General features: G+C 38.6%; 1 protein-coding gene across 1 annotated transcript in view; it reads right to left on the minus strand.

Annotated features, from left to right (window-relative positions):
• The window catches only part of PRKAR2B (protein kinase cAMP-dependent type II regulatory subunit beta), a 151,587-nt gene that overhangs the window by 114,065 nt on the left and 16,903 nt on the right, over nt 1-20,619 (minus strand). The window contains exon 2 of the mRNA XM_066272215.1: nt 7,499-7,534. Coding sequence (XP_066128312.1) covers nt 7,499-7,534 — 36 coding nt within the window. The remainder of the gene's footprint in view (nt 1-7,498; nt 7,535-20,619) is intronic.

Below are 20,619 nucleotides of genomic sequence, written 5' to 3' on the forward strand. Positions count from 1 at the left end.
AACAAACAAACAAACAATGCAATAAAAAAATGGGAAGAGGACATGAACAGACACTTCTCCCAGGAGGAAGTACAAATGGCCAACAGATATATGAAAAGATGCTCATCTTCTTTAGTTATTAGAGAAATGCAAATCAAAACTGCAATGAGATACCACCTCACACCTGTTAGATTAGCTATTATCAACAAGACAGGTAATAGCAAATGCTGGAGAGGCTGTGGAGAAAAAGGAACCCTCATACACTGTTGGTGGGAATGTAAAGTAGTACAACCATTATGGAAGAAAGTATGGTGGTTCCTCAGAGAACTGAAAATAGAACTACCTTATGACCCAGCAGTCCCTCTACTGGGTATATACCCCCAAAACTCAGAAACATTGATACGTAAAGACACATGCAGCCCCATGTTCATTGCAGCATTGTTCACAGTGGCCAGGACATGGAAACAACCAAAAAGCCCTTCAATAGATGACTGGATAAAGAAGATGTGGAACATATACACTATGGAATACTACTCAGTAGCCATAAGAAATGATGACATCGGATCATTTAGAGTAAAATGGTGGGATCTTGATAACATGATACGAAGCGAAATAAGTAAATCGGAAAAAAACAGGAACTGCATTATTCCATATGTAGGTGGGACATAAAAGTGAAACTAAGAGACATTGATAAGAGTGTGGTGGTTACGGGGCGGAGGGGGGAAAGAGAGCGGGAAAGGGGGAGGGGGAGGGGCACAAAGAAAACTAGATAGACGTCAGATTGACATAGGACAATCTGACTTTGGGTGATGGGTATGCAACATAACTGAATGACAAGATAACCTGGACTTGTTATCTTTGAATATATGTATCCTGATTTATTGATGTCGCCCCATTAAAAAAATAAAATTATTAAAAAATAAAATAAAATAAATATCTATGCACCTAATATAGGAGTACCTAAATATATAAAGGAAACTTTGATGGATTTAAAGGGCGAGATCCTCAGCAATACTATAATAGTAGGGGATTTCAATACCCCACTAACATCACTAGATAGATCCTCAAGAAAGAAAATTTACAAAGAAACAGCAGACTTATTGGACACACTAGATCAACTCGATTTAAAAGATATCTTCAGAACCTTTCACCGTAAAGCAGCAGAATATACATTCTTTTCAAGTGCTCATGGTATATTCTCTAGGATAGACCGCATGTTAGGGCACAAAAGTGGTCTCAACAAATTTAAAAAGATTGAAATCATATCAAGCACTTTCTCCGATCACAACGGCATGAAACTAGAAATGAACCAAAACAGAAAAGCTCAAAAATTCTCAAACACATAGAAACTAAATAGCAGGTTGTTAAATAACAAATGGATTAAGAATGAGATCAAAGAAGAAATAAAAAAATTCTTAGAAATGAATGACAATGAGCATGCAACAACTCAAAATTTATGGGACACAGCAAAAGTAGTACTGAGAAGGAAGTTCATAGCACTACAGGCACACTTTAAGAAGCTAGAAAAAGCTCAAATAAACAACTTAACCCTGCATCTAAAAGAACTAGAAAAAGAACAGCAAGTAAAGCCCAAATGTAGTAGAAGGAAGGAAATAATAAAGATCAGAGCAGAAATAAATGACATAGAGGCTAAAGAAACAATACAGAGGATCAATGAAACTAGGAGCTGGTTCTTTGAAAAGGTAAACAAGATTGATGAACTTTTAACTAGAATCATCGAGACAAAGAGAGAGAGGACTCAAATAAATAAAATTAGAAATGAGAGTGGAGAAATAACAACTGACACAACAGCAATACAAAATATTGTAAGAAAATACTATGAAGAACTGTATGCCAAAAAACTAGATAACCTAGATGAAATGGACAAATTCCTTGAAACATACAATCTTCCAAAAATCAATCTGGAAGAATCAGAAAACCTAAACGGACTGATTACACCAAATGAGATAGAAACAGTTATCAAAAAACTCCCAACAAAGAAAAGTCTGGGGCCTGATGGCTTCACAACTGAATTCTACCAAATATTCAAAGAAGAAATAACTCCTATCCTTCTCAAACTATTTCAAAAAATTCAAGAGGAAGGAAGACTTCCAAGCTCCTTTTATGAGGCAAGCATAATTCTGATTCCAAAACCAGGCAAAGACAACACAAAGAAAGAAAATTATAGGCCAATATCTCTGAATGTAGATGCTAAAATCCTCAACAAAATATTAGCAAACCAGATCCAACAATATATGGAAAAAATCATATACCATGATCAAGTGGGATTTATTCTGGGGAGGTAAGGTTGGTATAATATTCGTAAATCAATCAATGTGATTCATCACATAAACAAAAAGCAGAAAAACCATGATAATTTCAACAGATGTAGAAAAAGCATTTGAGAAAATCAGGCAACCATTCATGATTAAAACTCTCAAAAAGTGGGAATACAGGGAACATACCTCAACATGATAAAAGCCATGTATGACAAACCCACAGCCAACATCATACTCAATGGGCAAAAATGAAAAGCAATCCCCTTAAGATCAGGAACAAGGCAGGGGTGCCCCCTCTCACCACTCTTATTTAACAAAGTCATGGAAGTCCTAGCCACAGCAATCAGACAAGAAGAAGAAATAAAAGACATTCAAGTTGGAAAAGAAGAAGTAAAACTATCATTATTTGCAGACGATATGATATTGTATATAGAAAACTCTAAAGTCTCAGTCAAAAAACTACTGGAACTGATAAATGAATTCAGCAAAGTGGCAGGATATAAAATCAATACTCAGAAATCAGAGGCATTTTTATACGCCAACAATGAACAGTGAGAAAGAGAAATTAAGGAAACAATCCCCTTCACTATTACAACCAAAAAAATAAAGTACCTAGGAGTAAACTTAACCAAGAAGACTAAAGACTTGCACTTGGAAAATTACAAAGCATTGATAAAAGAAATCAAGGAAGATACAAATAAGTGGAAGAATATACCGTGCTCATGGTTAGGAAGAATAAACATCATTAAAATGTCTATATTAACCAAAGCAATCTATAAATTCAATGCAATACCAATTAAAATACCAATGACATACTTCAAAGATATAGATCACATATTCCAAAAATTTATATGGAACCAAAAAAGAACACGAATAGCCTCAGCAATATTAAAAAAGAAAAATAAAGTGGGAGGTATCACAGTTCCTGATATCAAGTTATACTACAAGGTCATTGTACTTAAAACAGCCTGGTAATGGCATAAGAACAGGCACATAGATCAATGGAACAGAACAGAGAACCCAGAAATAAACCCACAGCTCTATGGACAACTGATATTTGACAAAGGAGGTAAAGAAATACAATGGAGTAAAGACAGCCTCTCTAATAAATGGTGTTGGGAAAATTGGACAGCTACCCGCAAAAAAATGAAACTAGATCACCAGCTTACACCACTCACAAAAATAAACTCAAAATGGATAAAAGACTTAAATGTAGGCCGTGAAACCATAAGCATCTTAGAAGAAAACATAGGCAGTAAGCTCTCCGATATCTCTCAGAGCAATATATTTGCTGATTTATCTCCACGGGGAAGTGAAATAAAAGACAGGATAAACAAATGGGACTATATCAAACTAAAAAGCTTCTGCACAGCTAAAGACAATAAGAACAGAATAAAAAGACAAACTACACAGTGGGAGAACATATTTCACAATACATCTGATAAGGGGTTAATAACCAAAATTTATAAAGAACTTGTAAATCTCAACACCAGGAAGACAAACAATCCAATCAAAAAATGGGAAAAAGGACCCTAGCTGGTTGGCTCAGTGGTAGAGCATCAGCCTGGCGTGCAGGAGTCCTGGGTTCGATTCCCGGCCAGGGCACACAGGAGAGGTGCCCATCTGCTTCTCCACCCCTCCCCCTCTCCTTCCTCTCTGTCTGTCTCTTCCCCTCCTGCAGCCGAGGCTCCATTGGAGCAATGTTTGCCTGGGCGCTGAGGATGGCTCTGTGGCCTCTGCCCCAGGCGCTATAGTGGCTCTGGTCGCAACAGAGCGATGCCCCGGATGGGCAGAGCATCGCCCCCTGGTGGGTATGCCGGGTGGATCCTGGTCGGGTGTATGCGAAGTCTGTCTGACTGCCTCCGTTTCTGGCTTTGGAAAAATACAAAAAAAAAAAAAAAAAGGGAAAAAGAAGTGAATAGACACTTCTCCAAAGAGGACATACAGATGGCCAATAGGTATATGAAAAAATGCTCAACATCACTAATCATTAGAGAAATTCAAATTAAAACGTCAATGAGATATCTCCTCACACCAGCCAGAATGGTGCTCATCAACAAAACAACACAGAATAAGTGCTGGCGAGGATGTGGAGAAAAGGGAACCCTCCTTCACTGGTGGTGGGAATGTAGACTGGTGCAGGCACTGTGGAAAACAGTATGGAGATTCCTCAAAAAACTGAAAATCGAACTGCCTTTTGACCCAACTATCCCACTTTCAGGAATATACCCCAGGAACACCATAGAACGGCTCCAAAAGGAGAAATGCACCCCAATGTTTATGGCAGCATTGTTCACAATAACGAAGATCTGGAAACAGCCCAAGTGTCCGTCAGAGGACGAGTGGATTAGAAAGCTTTGGTATATATATACTATGGAATACTACTCAGCCATAAGAAATGATGACATCGGATCATTTACAATAACATGGATGGACCTTGATAACATTATACGTAGTGAAATAAGTAAATCAGAAAAAACTAAGAACTATATGAATCCATACATAGATGGGATATAAAAATGAGACTCAGAGACATGAACAAGAATGTGATGGCAACGGGGGTGGGGGGATGTTGGGAGAGGGGATGGGGTGAGGAAGGAGTGAGGAGATGGGGGAGGGGAGGGGCACAAAGAAAACCAGATAGAAGGTGACAGGAGACAATTTGACTTTGGGGGAGGGGTATACAGCACAATCAAATGTCAAAATAATCTGAAGATGTTTTCTCTCAACATATGTACCCTGATTTATCAATGTCACTGCATTAAATTTAATTAAAAAAAGAGGCTCTTAACTATGTTTATATGGAAAAAGTTTTAAATCACAAAAATAACACAGCACACTACTGATTATTACTGTTCCTCCTTCGTTTCCACGACTACTCATAAAAACTTCTCTATTTTAGGATAAAGTTTGATGACAAACATAATCTTTCATTGCACATAAGTTATTACAATCTACTCTTTGCTTTCAACATTTACAATAAAATATGCCTTGAGATTACAAAAAACTCAGGAGGGCAGAATAGATACCATCCCAATATAGCACATTTTCCTAGTTCCTGTCTTTCCCTTATAGACCTGGTCACTACATAATAAGGGTAAATTGTTTCAGTAACTGCTGACAAAAATAAAACACTATCTTAAAACACCTTTGGTAATACAGCACAGATGCAAATCAGGCAATTTCATGAAATATATTACTCATTTGTATTATATAAATGTCAAAGATGATCTGTTTGAAATATTTACCATGTGTTTTTCTTTTTTTTTTTTTTTCACTGTGCGTTGCAACATCTTAGTTGTTCATTGATTGCTTTCTCATATGTGCCTTAACCATGGGCCTTCAGCAGACTGAGTAACCCCCTACTGGAGCGAGTGACCTTGGGTTCAAGCTGGTGGGATTTTTGCTCAAGCCAAATGAGCCCGCACTCCAGCTAGCAACCTCAGGGTCTCGAACCTGGGTCCTCTGCATCCCAGTCCGACACTCTATCCACTGCTCTACCGCCTGGTCAGGCTACCATGTGTTTTTCAATGAAAATATCATTTTATTTAAAATAATTTTCTGAAACCAAATATAGCAAGATTTCATTTGTTCCCTATCTTCAGAGAAGAAGGTATTCCACAGAGATGCATTCTTCAAAAAACAGTTTATCTAGGCCCTGGCCGGTTGGCTCAGTGGTAGAGCGTTGGCCTGGCATGCAGAAGTCCCGGGTTTGATTCCAGGCCAGGGCACACAGGAGAAGCGCCCATTTGCTTCTCCACCCCTCCCCCTCTCCTTCCTCTCTGTCTCTCTCTTCCCCTCCTGCAGCTGAGGCTCCATTGGAGCAAAGATGACCCAGGCGCTGGGGATGGCTCCTTGGCCTCTGCCCCAGGCGCTGGGGATGGCTCCTTGGCCTCTGCCCCAGGCGCTAGAGTGGCTCTGGTCGTAACAGAGCGACGCCTCGGATGGGCAGAGCATCGCCCCCTGGTGGGCAGAGCGTTGCCCCCTGGTGGGCGTGCAGGGTGGATCCCAGTCAGGCGCATGTGGGAGTCTGTCTGTCTCTCCCCGTTTCCAGCTTCAGAAAAATATAAAAAACAAACAAACAAACAAAAAACAAAAACAGTTTATCTATTCCAATACCCAAACTCATCTTACTTAAACCATTTTGGATAGAAATGTCTCAACTATGATCTGTATTTCTCTAGCAATGTAAGTAGTAAACCTAACTGAAGCACTTGCTAATGCTAAGATTTATCACTGTGAATATGCGTTAGGTTACTGAGGTATCTTTACTACAGCAATGATCATAGCGGTACTAACACATGGAGCGCAATTTGCTCTGATTCTAACTGGTCCCATGAAGATAAGATTTTATGGTATCTGCATTTTAAGTTTTCCTAACCCTTACCTCTTCCATTACTGTCTCTAGAGTGTACTTTACCCCAGTGGTTTTCAACGTTTCTACACTTGGGGACCAGTAAAAATAGGAAATTTTTTTTGGGAACCACTAAAGCAGAAATCACCTTGAGCATAAGCGAATTCAACTAAGATCTCTTGGTCTATATACTCTTCATACATTAGGGTGGTTAACTCTTTCGCAGACCAGCGGACCAGTACATAGACCAGTGGTTGAAAAACAATGCTCTACCCAATCTTCTAAATCACTGCTTCTGAACTGTGGCTTGTCAGGCAGATAACCACGCAGATAATAACTAGTCAAGAACTGGAATAAACAAATTGGGCTAAGAGTCTCCATTTAAAAAGGTATCATACATTAGACTCAGTGCACAGTGTGATTTTAAGTTTATACAATCAGAGAATATTTCCAATTATTTCCTAGTTCTTGCTTATATATCAGAAGGAATGTTTTTCTGGGAAAATGACAAATAAATTATTACTCTATAGTAGCTATTATTAACCTTTCTGATCTCATGGCAAACATAAACTAATTACTAAAATTCTGCAGCACACCAAAAATATATTTTTTGTCGATCTGATATGAAAAAATAGGTATAATTTTGATTCATTCACACTGGACAGCTATTGTACTGGCTGTTGTCAATTTTTTATTTAACAATCTAAGTAAAGAAAGGTCTGTGCCCCTGAAAAAAGGTGTTGTGTGTTTTAAAAATTCTTGCGGCACACAGTTTGAAAACTGCTGCTCTATAGCAATTATTCTCTTCATACCATCTTCTCCAACACTACATCATTTAAAAAATGTCATCATTAGTAAGCAAAATCCATAATATAGTCAGGCTTACCTGAGGCACGTCTTGTGAATCGGTTTATTACTGGAGCTAAAAGGAAAAAGAAGTAGAATAATATGATTAGATAAAATCTAATACAGCTAAAGCCCTGAAAAGAACCTAAATTGTTAAGTGATCCCGTAAGTTAAATATGAGAACAGTAAGTGAATAAATAAACACTATAAGTATATGAAAATGAAATGTTTAAACTTACTAGCCAAAGAAATACAAATTAAAATATTTCACCTGTTAAATTAGTTCCTCCAAAACACTTTAAATAAAAATCCTTAGTTATAGACAGCTGAACCTACTTAACTGAAGACAGTGTAAATCTATAGAATATTTTCATAATTTGGCAATTACATCAAGTGCCAAAAAAGGTTTGTGTCCTTCAATAGAATAATTCTACTTTTTGAGATCTATCCTAAAGAAATATTACTAGAGAAAGAAAAGGCAATGTGTGTAATATAACTATTAAGGAGCATAATTTTTATAATGAAAAACATTTAGGAAACACAATTTTAAATGTTCATGTATACTAGAATCATTAAGTGAAGGACAATATATCCCTGATATTCTCAGATTTAAGATATGTGGTTTTGACAATTTTTCTGTAACCCATAGGTCCATGACATACAAAGGCTGCAATACAATTTCAGGCTGGTTGTGGGAGTGTACCACTCAACTAGTAAGCCTATCACTCCCCAGACTCAACTCAGCTCTGCTGTTTCTTCTTCGTTCTGATTTTAGTTATCTCGAGAAGTGAGGTTTTATGTTTTTTTTAAGACTTTATTCAATTTAGAGCAAGAGGGCAGTGGAAGAGAAGAGAGTGGAAAGAGAGGGGAAATATGGGAGAGAGAGGAGAGGAGGGGAGGGGAGGGGAGGAGGGGAGAGAGAGAGAGAGAGAGAGAGAGAGAGAGAGAGAGAGAAGGGGGACGGAGGAGCAGGAAGCATCAACTCCCATACGTGACTTGACCAGGCAAGCCCAGGGTTTCTAACTGGTGATCTCAGCATTCCAGGTCAACATTTTATCCACTGTGCCACCACAGGTCAAACCTCGAGAAGTGAGGTTTTTAAAATTTTTATTTCTTGGCCCTAGCCGGTTGGCTCAGTGGTAGAGCGTTGGCCTGGCGTACGCAAGTCCCAGGTTCGATTCCAGGCCAGGGCACACAGGAGAAGCGCCCATCTGCTTCTCCACCCCTCCCCCTCTCCTTCCTCTCTGTCTCTCTCTTCCCCTCCCGCAGCCGAGGCTCCATTGGAGCAAAAGATGGCCTGGGCGCTGGGGATGGCTCCTTGGCCTCTACCCCAGGCGCTAGAGTGGCTCTGGTCATGACAGAGCAACGCCCCGGATGGGCAGAGCATCACCCCTTGGTGGGCGTGCTGGGTGGATCCCGGTAGGGCGCATGCGGGAGTCTGTCTGACTGTCTCCCTGTTTCCAGCTTCAGAAAAAAAAAAAAAATTATTTCTTGAGAGAAGCAGGTAAGTTTACTGTCCATATTATTTATATAAAGAATATCATGTACTACACAGTATATTTAGTGGCAGAATGTCATGGATTTTTTGTAATACTTTTTAATACTTCAATATTTTTAAAACAGTAATTATAAAGTTGTTTATATTATGAAAGTAGGTCAAGTAAAAAAGGCAATTTTAATCAGCACTATGGTCATAGTGCATGAAAAATATGGATGCACAGGAACAAGTATTAGGAGAAAACTGTCAGATGTTTTACGTTAGTCCCTGCAATCCTGCATCACCATATTACCAATGAGGGCAATTTATAGTAAGGTTTAGATATTAATTTGCTTTGGATCACACAGCCACCCTATGACAGAACTGGAGAATATGAACTTAGGTGCAAATGCTGCCCCATAAAGAACAGAAAGCAAAAACACTGATTCCTGAAATAACAATAATAGCCAAGTACTTACTTCCATATTGATACCCATTGTTATTAAAGATTAACTTTTTAAATAATTCACAAATCTGCCTGAGCAGGCAGTGTAGCAGTGTGGATAAAGCATTGTATTGGGACGTGGAGGACCCAGGTTTGACACCCCGAGGTCGCTGGCTTGAGCACAGACTCATCTGGCTTCAGCATCAGCTCACCAGTTTGAGTGCGGGGGTCGCTGCTTTGAGCGTATAATCATAGACATGACCCCATGGTTGCTGGATTGAGCCCAAGGTCGCTGGCTTGAGCAAGAGGTCACTTGCTCTGCTGTAGCCTCCTGGTCAAGGCACATATGAGAAAGCAATGAATGAACAACTAAGGAGCCGCACGAAGAATTGATGCTTCTCATCTCTTTCCCTTCCTGTCTGTCTGTCCCTATCTGTCCCTCTCTCTGTCAAAAAAAAAAAAAAAAAAAAAGTAATTCACAAACCCAATTATAAAAATACTGGAGTTTACAGCAAAATTACCCCCTCCAATTAATCAAGAAAGATAAAATTCTTATAACTTATATACCCAAATAATTTAGCTATATATTTGCAAAGTCACAAACTACTTACATAAAAGCCTTTCACTGGGTAAAGTGTAGGCTATGTATGTATACTTACACTTTCATCAGTTTTCTTGAATACTTTCAAACCCATTTTTCACATTTACTTCTTAACCTAGTCTACAGAAGCCTCCCAGAAAGCTACAAGGACAGGAAATGGAGGGGATACAACAAACTTTAACAACAGGAATGCAGGATAGGGCAGTGCAGGCTGATATAAAGGCAACATGAAGGCAAAAAACATCTCTCAGCCTTGAGGGGAAAACAGAGCAGACTTTCTCCTCCTGCCTCTCTAGTCCTCTAGTCTCTCTGGGCAATGCCACCACAGCACCATGAGCTTCTGGTCTGAAATGTTGGGAAATCTTTGTTCTCTTGGGGTTTCTGTGTCTCTCTGAAGTGCTTAAGGCAGAGATTTTCAACACAAGTGGCACTGTCATCTCAAAACTGTACTCTGGATTAGGACAAATTTTTCTTTGTTACTATAATTTAGAAGACACCATTGGCATTTGGAGGACAACAAAGAGGACAGTCCTATACTGCCGCGACCAGCGTGGGGAAGTAGAGACCTGAGTGGGGGTGATGGAGGATGAAGGAAAACACAGAGACATAAAGTCTGGGCCAGGTGGGACAGTGTGCTCTGATGGAGACACAATGATTCCAATCCTGTTTTCAGGCTGGCAATCTCTTGGGGCTTCGAACATGGGTCCTTTGTTATCCTAGTCTGATGCTCTATTCATTGTGTCACCGCTGGACCTGCTTTTGGCGTCAATACCACAAACAGCTTTCCAGTTGTTTTAGTGACCTGCCCTGCTAGGTACCTCAAGGCCGAGCAGGGCCCTTCCTCTGCTCTCAGCTGCACATAGGCCGGACGCATTCAGATGCAGTGGCTCTCGACACTATACAACAAAGAACTGTTCTGAATCCCACAAGTTTTGTCCCATTCTGCTTTCAAATATCCCACTGGACAGTCACATTGGCAAAATTCAGTTTAGAAACATCTGACCCTAGATATGAACACTGTTCTATGATATATAAACATGATTATTTTATACAGTTTTAATACACATCAAATTTCCCACAACATAACATAAATTAAGAAATTTGGAGTGGACGATTGTATTTTGTTTTCTTTGGAATTTTACCAAAAGATGTTCATCATTTCAAGAAGTCGTGTCACGGCTATAATGCCAATTCATACTCTCAGTTGTTTCCCATGGAAGTGGGAAAATCTAACTACATTGTCTTCTTGTGTCTTGATGCACACACCTACCAGAATACCTTTTACTTACTATAAATTACTTTCCTTTTCTAGAAATTACATCCATTTTTAAACTGCAGATAGATAGGTTATATGAGTATGATTTCCATTTCCCAATTGTTAATGGGGCACAGGATCAGATAGCTGAAAAGATGGTTGCCCCAGGCAGATGATATACAGTAGCCAAGGTAAACACTGGATTTTGAATTCCCAAAAATCCAATCCCTCATATCCATATTCCTCCATATCCACTTGCAGGGATGAAACACACACATTTCCTACACAAACTTTTGGCAAGCTAGTAGTCACTTTCACAATTTTTCTAGATTTTTTAGTCTAGCTACCATGGGTGGTAGCCTTGCTAGAAATAAAGCAATGTTTGGGCAAGGTCCGCCTGATGCTCTCTCTCCCTCAGGACACTCAGCGCAGGGAAGGGGGCAGCAGGAAGGGGGCAGGGGCTCCCACATTCCTCACCCTTGCTGATGGGGGCTGAGACCCAGGGCAGGGCACCACTGGGATCAAGAGGCTCAGGCTCCACCCACTAATGGCCTGGCTACCTTCTGTGAAATCTTGGATGAATCAGGTAACTTTGACTTAAATTCTCAATTTATAAAATATTAAAAAAAAGACCTACCTTCCTTCTTTTGGGGGAGGCAGGGAGGCTTATGAAGAAAAAAATATAAACATCTTTGAAAGTGCCTGTAAACTATAAATTTCAATTCAAATATAAGAGATGGAGCTCACACTGTTACCAATTTAAATTTTATTATTTTTAACATACACAAAGTGAACAGCAGTCACATTTACAAAAAAGTTAACAGATGATGTTTTAAAATGTGACAAGTCAAATGAAGTTTTCTTGGACTCTTGATTTCCACCTTAATCTTCCTATCTATAAATATTGTATGAATATATTTACATACATCCACACCAAAAAACAAAAAGCAATACTAGAGACCAAGAAAACATAGAAGGAAAAAAATAGAAAGTATATTATGGTCTGGAGAAATATGAAATATGACTTAATATACTAAACTGGTAAATATAAGCTAAGATCTTAGTGAACCCTTAAAGAAAAACGCAGAAATATTTGTATCACTTTGACTTTCTTCAGAATGCCACTCCAGTGGAACACTGAGAGTCCCGTGTTCCTGTGAATACTTTCACACTCGTCTAACCGGGGATTCCTCAGATCCCAACCCATGTTCCACTAGAGCAGTGCTGGTCAACCTGGTCCCTACCGCCCACTAGTGGGCATTCCAGCTTTCATGGTGGGCGGTAGCGGAGCAACCAAAGTATAAATAAAGAGATAGATTTAACTATAGTAAGTTGTTTTATAAAGATTTATTCTGCCAAACTTAGTGAAAATCCGACATAAAGTACTTGGTAAGTAATTATTATTATATGCTTTAACTTGCTGTAAATCTGCTTTATAAATTTTATAAAGTAAAGTTACTTCCCTACTTTATAAATCACCATTACTGTGGAACCGGTGGGCAGTTAGAAAATGTTACTAACAGAGATACAGAAGTGAGCAGTAGGTATAAAAAGGTTGACCATCCCTGCACTAGATGATGGTCTTCATTCCTCTGCCCTCAGGAGACCCAGACGTGTAACTGCCACAAGTCCTCTTTAATCCTGAAGTATCCTCACAAGAGAAACCTTCTGAGGCTTGAGGTTAGTAGAATGAGCCTCTCTATTCCGAAACCCTCCCACACTTTGACCCCACTGGTGCCTGCAGGACTTGCTTATCCTCCTACTGCTTTGTCCCAGCGCCTACACAGTGCCCGGTGGGCAAGGCTCAACAAGCTCGGGGCTGTGACCGGAGGGGCTCCCCGTCCCAACGCATCCCTGCCCCTGAGGAGCCTGCCAAGGCCAGGTGTACTTTCAAAGCAGTGACTGCAAAGCTTTACACCACGCAAGTAGCTACCCAACCAAAAAAAATAGGTAAAAAGAAATTCCATGGAAGGCTAAAAACCTTCAGTTCTATAAAAACAAAAGCAGTCAGCGGGAAGCATGATCCTGGGAGTTTGGTCTTCAAGAAGGAAAGCCAGGGTGATAGTGGGCACATATATATAGCTTGCATCCTGGAGCAAATGCTGGGAGAGAAGTTCCAAGTTAAAAATGAAACAGCCCAGAGTCGCGATCTGTGACCACTATACACAAACACAAATACACCCTATCTATACTGAAGCTACATGAGTTAACTGGACCTTATGCAGAAAAATGGTCATGTACCCTGAAGTGAGATGCATACAATAATCTTGGAGTCAGTGGAATAATGAGCTCCCTACCCTCCAATTAGTCTCCTTTTCCAGTAATAAACACTTTCTGAATCTGTTAACTGTCTAAATGAAAGATACTAGAAATTAGGTAAATTGAAACCATGTTAATTAGTTATTTTTAACAGGGTAAATACAAAGCACAGAATAAATTAATTTCTCTTATGCCCATACTTCAAAAATTAAAAGTGAAATAACGTTTACCCTTGAACCAAGGAACAATGAACTCTTTAGAAAGATCAATAGCAGAAAATCAAAAAAACAACAAAACCTAAAATATTTTGCTACTTAACGTGATTTTCAAAGTTTCTGATATGTGTTTAATTCCTGACACAGAAAATGACCACTTATTTTCTATATTTTTGTAAAAGACTATGAGCTTTGAGCACTTTTATCATACTCTAGTTGAAAATGAGTGTTTGCGGACACACTGAGTCTCTGAAGGGCTCAGGGGCACCAGGAGCAATCCACAGCTGGAGGGAGCCCCCAAAGTTTCCTCGTCTCGGTCCTAAGTAGACAGATCACTGGCCACGTGTCCTCCACGTGCTTCTGAGCAAACATTTCGGGATCTTCTTCCTTTCTGCTTACACAGATGCCATCAGGTGTCCAGCCCACCTGGACAGAATGAAGCAGGGCCAGAGGCAGGGCAGAGTGAGATGAAATACAGACACTTGAGCTTTTAGAAAGTGCCAGCTTTAAGGAACACAAAAAAGATACGTATTTTCATTTTGTCTATTCATGAACCTCTCTATATAGATGTAACTGATAACTTAAAATATTGTGGCAATAAAATATAACTATTACATTAAAAAAAACACAGTTATTTTTTCTTATGAACTTGATTCTCCACTGTTTAAGTCATGAGAACTTGACCAAAATGCCTATATAAACTGCAAAGTTGATGCAGTAACAGTGGCCAGAGAAGGGCTCCCAGGTACTCCTAGAGTTTTTACACAGTAGTTCCGAAGAGAAGTGGGATACAGGTAGGAAGGCTGTTGTCACAATCGCAGAAATTCACTCTCTGCTTCTACATATGTCAATACTGTCTCTTCTAAATCTCTGTGGTCAAATATGTGCAAAGGGAAGAAGATTTACAGAGACAAAATGTTCTTTTTCTAAGAGTGAACAATGCAGACTAAATTACTAAGAGCAGAAAAGCCAAAAGCTTAAGAGTTCAAATTGTCTCACAACCATGAAGTCACAACAAAACAGACCCATTAAACGGTAATTAAGAAAAATATAAGGGTTTTGAAATTAAGAACACTGAGAAAATGATCGGGGATGAGATTATAGTTGGCCTAATCATAAAAGTACAGTTATAGAAACTCCTCCCTCCATATCTACACAGAATGAAACTGTTCCTGCTATTCCAAGTCTCAGCTTAAACATCCCTCTTTAGGAAGCCTTTCTCTGAACAACCACTTTAAAGTACCCCCTCCAGTTCCTCTCAATCACAGCATCCCATCTCATTATCTTCCCAGTGGTCAGTGCTGTCTAAAGGGATCTAGAGTATTACCTTTACCTTCCTCCCACACTAGGCTCTAACCTCTGTGAGGGCAGAATCCTTTCTTGTGTGTCCGCTTCACTACTGCATCCCCAGGGCCTAGAATGCTGCTTCATATAAATATCATACATTAGGACTGACCAGGCAGTGGCACAGTGGATAGAGTGTCGGACGGGGCACAGAGAACCCAGGTTCAAAACCCCAAGTTCGTGGGCTCACCAGCTTGAGCACAGGGTCGCTGGCTTGAGAATGGGATCACAGACATGACCCTATGGTCACTGGCTTGGGCAAGGAGGTGTCACTTGCTCTGCTGCAGCCTCAGGTCAAGGCACATATAAGAAAGTAATCCATGTACAACAAAGGTGCCACAAAGAAGAACTGATGCTTCTCATCTCTCCCCCTTCCTGTCTGTCTGTCCCTATCTATCCCTTCCTCTGTTTCTGTCACACAAAAAACCCTCAAAAAATAAAACATTAGGTTCAACAAATGCTGAATAGTGCTAATGAAAAATTAATATAACGGGTCATATATAACAATAATATATAAATATCACTTATACTTATGTGAACAAGTATAAGTGATATTTATACAAGTATAAAATTTGTGAAACCAATAAAGTAAAATAAAATACAGTACTGACCGGAAACATAAAATGGACTTAGAAACAGTAGAGCTTGACTAACCTTTGGCTTTTTGTACAAGTAGCAAAAAGCAATCCCATTTATGTCCCATAATTATGAAAATGTAACCCAGATGTTAGTGTTCAACAAAAATAATGAAAATTTCACAAGATAACTAGTGTAGAAAGCAATGGTACTTTTCAATTAAAATATGGAGAAGGGGATTTCAAGAGTATCCATGTTTTCAATTAAGGTGAAAAACTGACATACAATGAAATGCACAATTTCATAAGTTTTGACAAATGTATATATACTCTTATGTAATCAACACTCCAATCAAAATAAAAAACATTTCCAACACTCTGGAAAGGTCCCATGAGTCCCCTTACAGTCAATTCCCATAGGAAACCACTATTAGGATTTCTACCACCATAATTTAGTTTTGTCTGTCTTTGATCTTCATATAAATGTCAGATTCATTCTTGCTATTGAGAGGATCAGTAGTTTGGAAGGAAGGAAGGGAAGGAGGAGGGGAAAGGGGAGGAGGGGAAAGGGGAGGAGGGGAAAGGGGAGGAGGGGAAAGGAGGGGAGGGGAGGGGAAAAGGAAGACAAACTCTCCTACAAATCAGTAAAAAAGCTACAATCAGGCAGATAGAAAAATGGCAAAGACTAAGAAAAAAATTTTTTTTCACAGAAGATAAACTACATATATGATCAATGAACATAAAAAGATCCTAAGCATCACTAGTAATCAGGGAAAAACAAATTCAATTAACAATATGATTCCATCTAACAAGCATTCTATTGGCAATGCTTGTTAAAATCTGACAATATCAAATGTTAGCTTTAATGTGGAGAACCAGGAACTCTGACACTGTTGCAGAGAATGTAGACTGCAGTAACAACTTTGCAGAACAAGTATGGCAGTATGAGGTGGGCATAACCTACAACCAGCCTTCCCATGCTTAGTTATACTTTCTAGAGCAGCAGTCTTCCATCTTTTTGGTCTCAAATTTTACACTTTTTTTTTTTTTTTTGACAGAGACAGAGTCAGAAAGAGGGACAGATAGGTATAGACAGACAGGAAGGGAGAGAGATGAGAAGCATCAATTCTTCGTTGTGGCACCTTAGTTGTTTACTGATGGCTTTCTCATTATGTGCCTTGACAGGGGGGCTATAGCAGAGCAAGTGATTCCTTGCTCAAGCCAGTGACCTTGGGCCTCAAGCCAGCGACCTTTGTGCTCAAGCTAGTGACCATGGGGTCACGTCTATGATCTTATGCTCAAGCCAGCGACCCCGGCACTCAAGCTGGTGAGGCCATGCTCAAGCTGGACAAGCCTGTGCTCAAGCCCGCAGCCTCGGGGTTTCAAACTTGGGTCCTCTGTGTCCCAGTCCAACGCTCTATCCACTGTGCCACCACCTGGTCAGGCTCAAAATTTACACTCTTAAGAGTTCTTTGTTTATATGAATTATATCCATCAATATTTATTGTATTAGAAAGTAAAATCGATGTTTTAAAATATTACTTTAAAAGCAACAAAACAATTATGTTATCCTAATATTTTTAAACACATTAACTATTGTTACCAAAACCCCCCAAAATTTAGTAAAAAAATGATTTTTACATTTTTGCAAATCTAGTATAATAAAAAACAGTTGGATTCTTCTATCTGCTTCTGCCTTTAGATCTGTTGCAATATCATGTATCATGTATCCTCTGGAGAATTCTACTATATACTTATGAAAGAATGAGAGGGGGAAAAAAGCAAAGAACATTATTATTATCGTTAAAGGTTTCACCCCATAGACTCCCTAAAAATGGTCTAGTGCAGGGGTAGTCAACCTTTTTATACCTACTGCCCACTTTTGTATCTGTTAGTAGTAAAATTTTCTAACTGCCCACTGGTTCCACAGTAATGGTGATTTATAAAGTACGGAAAGTAACTTTATAAAATTTATAAAGCAGAGTTAAAGCATATAATAATAATTACTTACCAAGTACTTTATGTCGGATTTTCGCTGTTTGGCAGAATAAATCTTTTAAATCTTTATAAAACAACTTACTATAGTTAAATCTATCTTTTTATTTATACTTTGGTTGCTCCGCTACCGCCCACCATGAAAGCTGGAATGCCCACTAGTGGGCAGTAGGGACCAGGTTGACTACCACTAGTCTAGAGTGAGAGGGGAATGGTCCTCCAAGGGTACCCAGATCACACTTTGAAAACCACCAACAAAACAGTAGCACATTTGTATAACACACAGACACATTTACTACAGCAATGTAATAATGACAAATTGGAAACAACCAAAATATTTATCAAAGAATGAATAAAGTGTCCATTTATACAAGGGTATATCACAGAGCAGTTTAAACTAAATGAACTAGAGTTAAATGAATTAATGTGACATCATCAAACATTGTTCTCAAAAACAAGTAGAAAGATGATAACTTACATAAATGAAACTTTTGTAAATGGCACATTAGAAAATATGCAAAATAGCACTATTTCTAATCTTAGGATAAATGACTATGTAGTGACAGCACAAAAACATGCACATGAAAGAGGAAAACCACATTTATCATAGTCGTGGTGTCTGCAGAGAAGTGTAAGAGAATGGTGAGAGGGTGCACAATGGACTCCTGCTGCACTTGTGATAGTTTTCTGAAAAGACCTCAAGTGTTAAAACCTTAACATTTTCTATGAGCTCCAGGATGGCTTATGGGAGTATTCTTTATTTAGTCTCTGTTCCTTCCTATATGCTGCAAATACTCAAAATTTTTAAAAGAGAAAAAATGTTCTTCTATACTTGGTTTTGGCAAATAAAAAATCTCTCACTTTGCTCTAATGCTATCATCAGCCCAATCATATTAGTTCACATTATTTAAATGATCATCTTTGACATATAAAAATTGTACATATTTAAGGTGTACAACTTGATGCTTTATTATATGCATACACTGTGAAATGATTAATCATGATCAAGTTAAGTAACTTGTCACCTCTACATCACTCCCACTGTGTGTGTGTGTGTGTGTGTGTGGGGGGGTGACTTAAGATCTATCATCTTAGGAAATTCAAGTACAGCTAGTGCTCGACTTATGATCACGATTGGTTCCGACAGACCGGTCGTAACACAATTTGTTCGTAAGTTGAGTAGGCTATATGTACAGTATTGTGAAATGATGTTATAAAAATCTTTGTCATATTTTATCATAATTTTCTTTCATTATTGTTATATATCATAATTTTCTTTGTTCATTTTATGCCATTTGTATCATCTCTACACCATTTTGTTTCTTATTTTTACATTCGTCAGGTTTAAGTAAAACACTGCATTACCAGTACAACTGGTTTAATATTTGCAAAGACAATTTCCTCTTGGTAGACATCTTGGGAGGGGTTTGATGAAAAATATCCAAGACACAAAACACAAATTGCTGTACCGAGTCTGGGATAACAGTTGAAATGGTGCACGTGGAGATGGTAGTGCTGCCGGAAGCTGGTCTGCACTGTCATACGCCCAGCTGGGCAACGCTTGCGCTGCCAGACATGGAGCAGTCGTGGCTAGCGACTATGGGCGTAAAGTTGAATGATCATAAGTTGCATAGGTTGTAAGTCGATCAATATTTGTATACAATCAGTACTGGTAACTATCGTCTCCATACTGTACATTAGGTCTCCAGAACTCATTTATCTTGCATTAATTGGAATTTTGTACCCTTTTAATGCTGTTTCTAAAATATTTTTTACAAAATATCCTTTACACAAATAAATGTTAAAATTCAAACACTGAAATCCTTTTGGATTCTTTTAAAGAAATTATAAGGAAATTACTTTAAGGAATTATTATGACTCAAAATTTCTATTATAACTTAAGTTGGTAAACTGTTGTTAATGACAGTCAAATAACAACTCAAAGATCTGTGAATAACTCCGTATACCATTTAATCCAAAAGGACTGTCTTTTTTCCTTCTAAAAATCTAGTAAGCTAGCAATTTGTAGTGTAGCAAGTACAGAATTATGGATTTTTGGAATAAAATCACATTCTAACATAAAACTTAGGTATAAATGTGTCCTACCTTGAACTTACTTTTATAAATATTATGACATGAAGAAATAGCAACAAGCTGTCAATTTAATGCAACTAAATTTTTCCAGTTAATTTCTATTTCAGACACACATACTAATGTTTTTACTATAAACATCTGCCTCATTTAAATAAAGTGACGATTTTCAATATTCCTACCATTTAATAAGGTGTTTTAAGATTTGTTAAAACTTCAACAAAATCACAAACTTGGAGATTTTGCATACACAAGTTTATGTACTCTATCAGTTAAACACTGATCCACAAGGTAGTGAGTTGATGTGAAAATACAAAGCTTTATCGCACTGCTTTTGTGACTTTTTAAAAAAGGTTAGACTAAATGTAATTAAAGGAAGGTTTGAGATTTAAAGGATTTTTTTAAAGTTTGAAACAGCTTAAAACCTAGACTATTTTTATATTTTTCACTAAGTTTTAAAGTTACTATTAGTAACACTGCCTTGAAAGCAACCTCTTGTTCCTATATTTCCAACCAAACTGTCCCATTCTTACAGAACGTCTAAAACTTATGTCTCTTTTCCCTCCCCCCTCCCCCCTCCCTCCCTTCCTCCCTTCCTTCCTTCCTTCCTTAACAAACTCATAATAGTAAGTGTATGCCAGACAGTGTTAATTCATTCAATTCTTACAGTAACCTTCTGAGGGAGGTTGTAGGAAAATGGCCTGGAATCAGACTGTTGTCCAGAGACAAGTGTTTGGTGCAGACTTTGGAACGCCAAGTCCTGTGGGGGCAGAACGCTGCCAGGCAAGCACTGATAAGACTGTTTAAAGGAAGCAGCTGATCCCCATAGCCTTTTCCCTACATACCTGAAAGGTATAAATTGATCATCCTTCTCTGCACCTGAATCTACTCTAGGCTAATCTGA

Source organism: Saccopteryx bilineata, chromosome 4 (genome assembly GCF_036850765.1).
Source record: "Saccopteryx bilineata isolate mSacBil1 chromosome 4, mSacBil1_pri_phased_curated, whole genome shotgun sequence".
Taxonomy (NCBI): Eukaryota; Metazoa; Chordata; class Mammalia; order Chiroptera; family Emballonuridae; genus Saccopteryx; species Saccopteryx bilineata.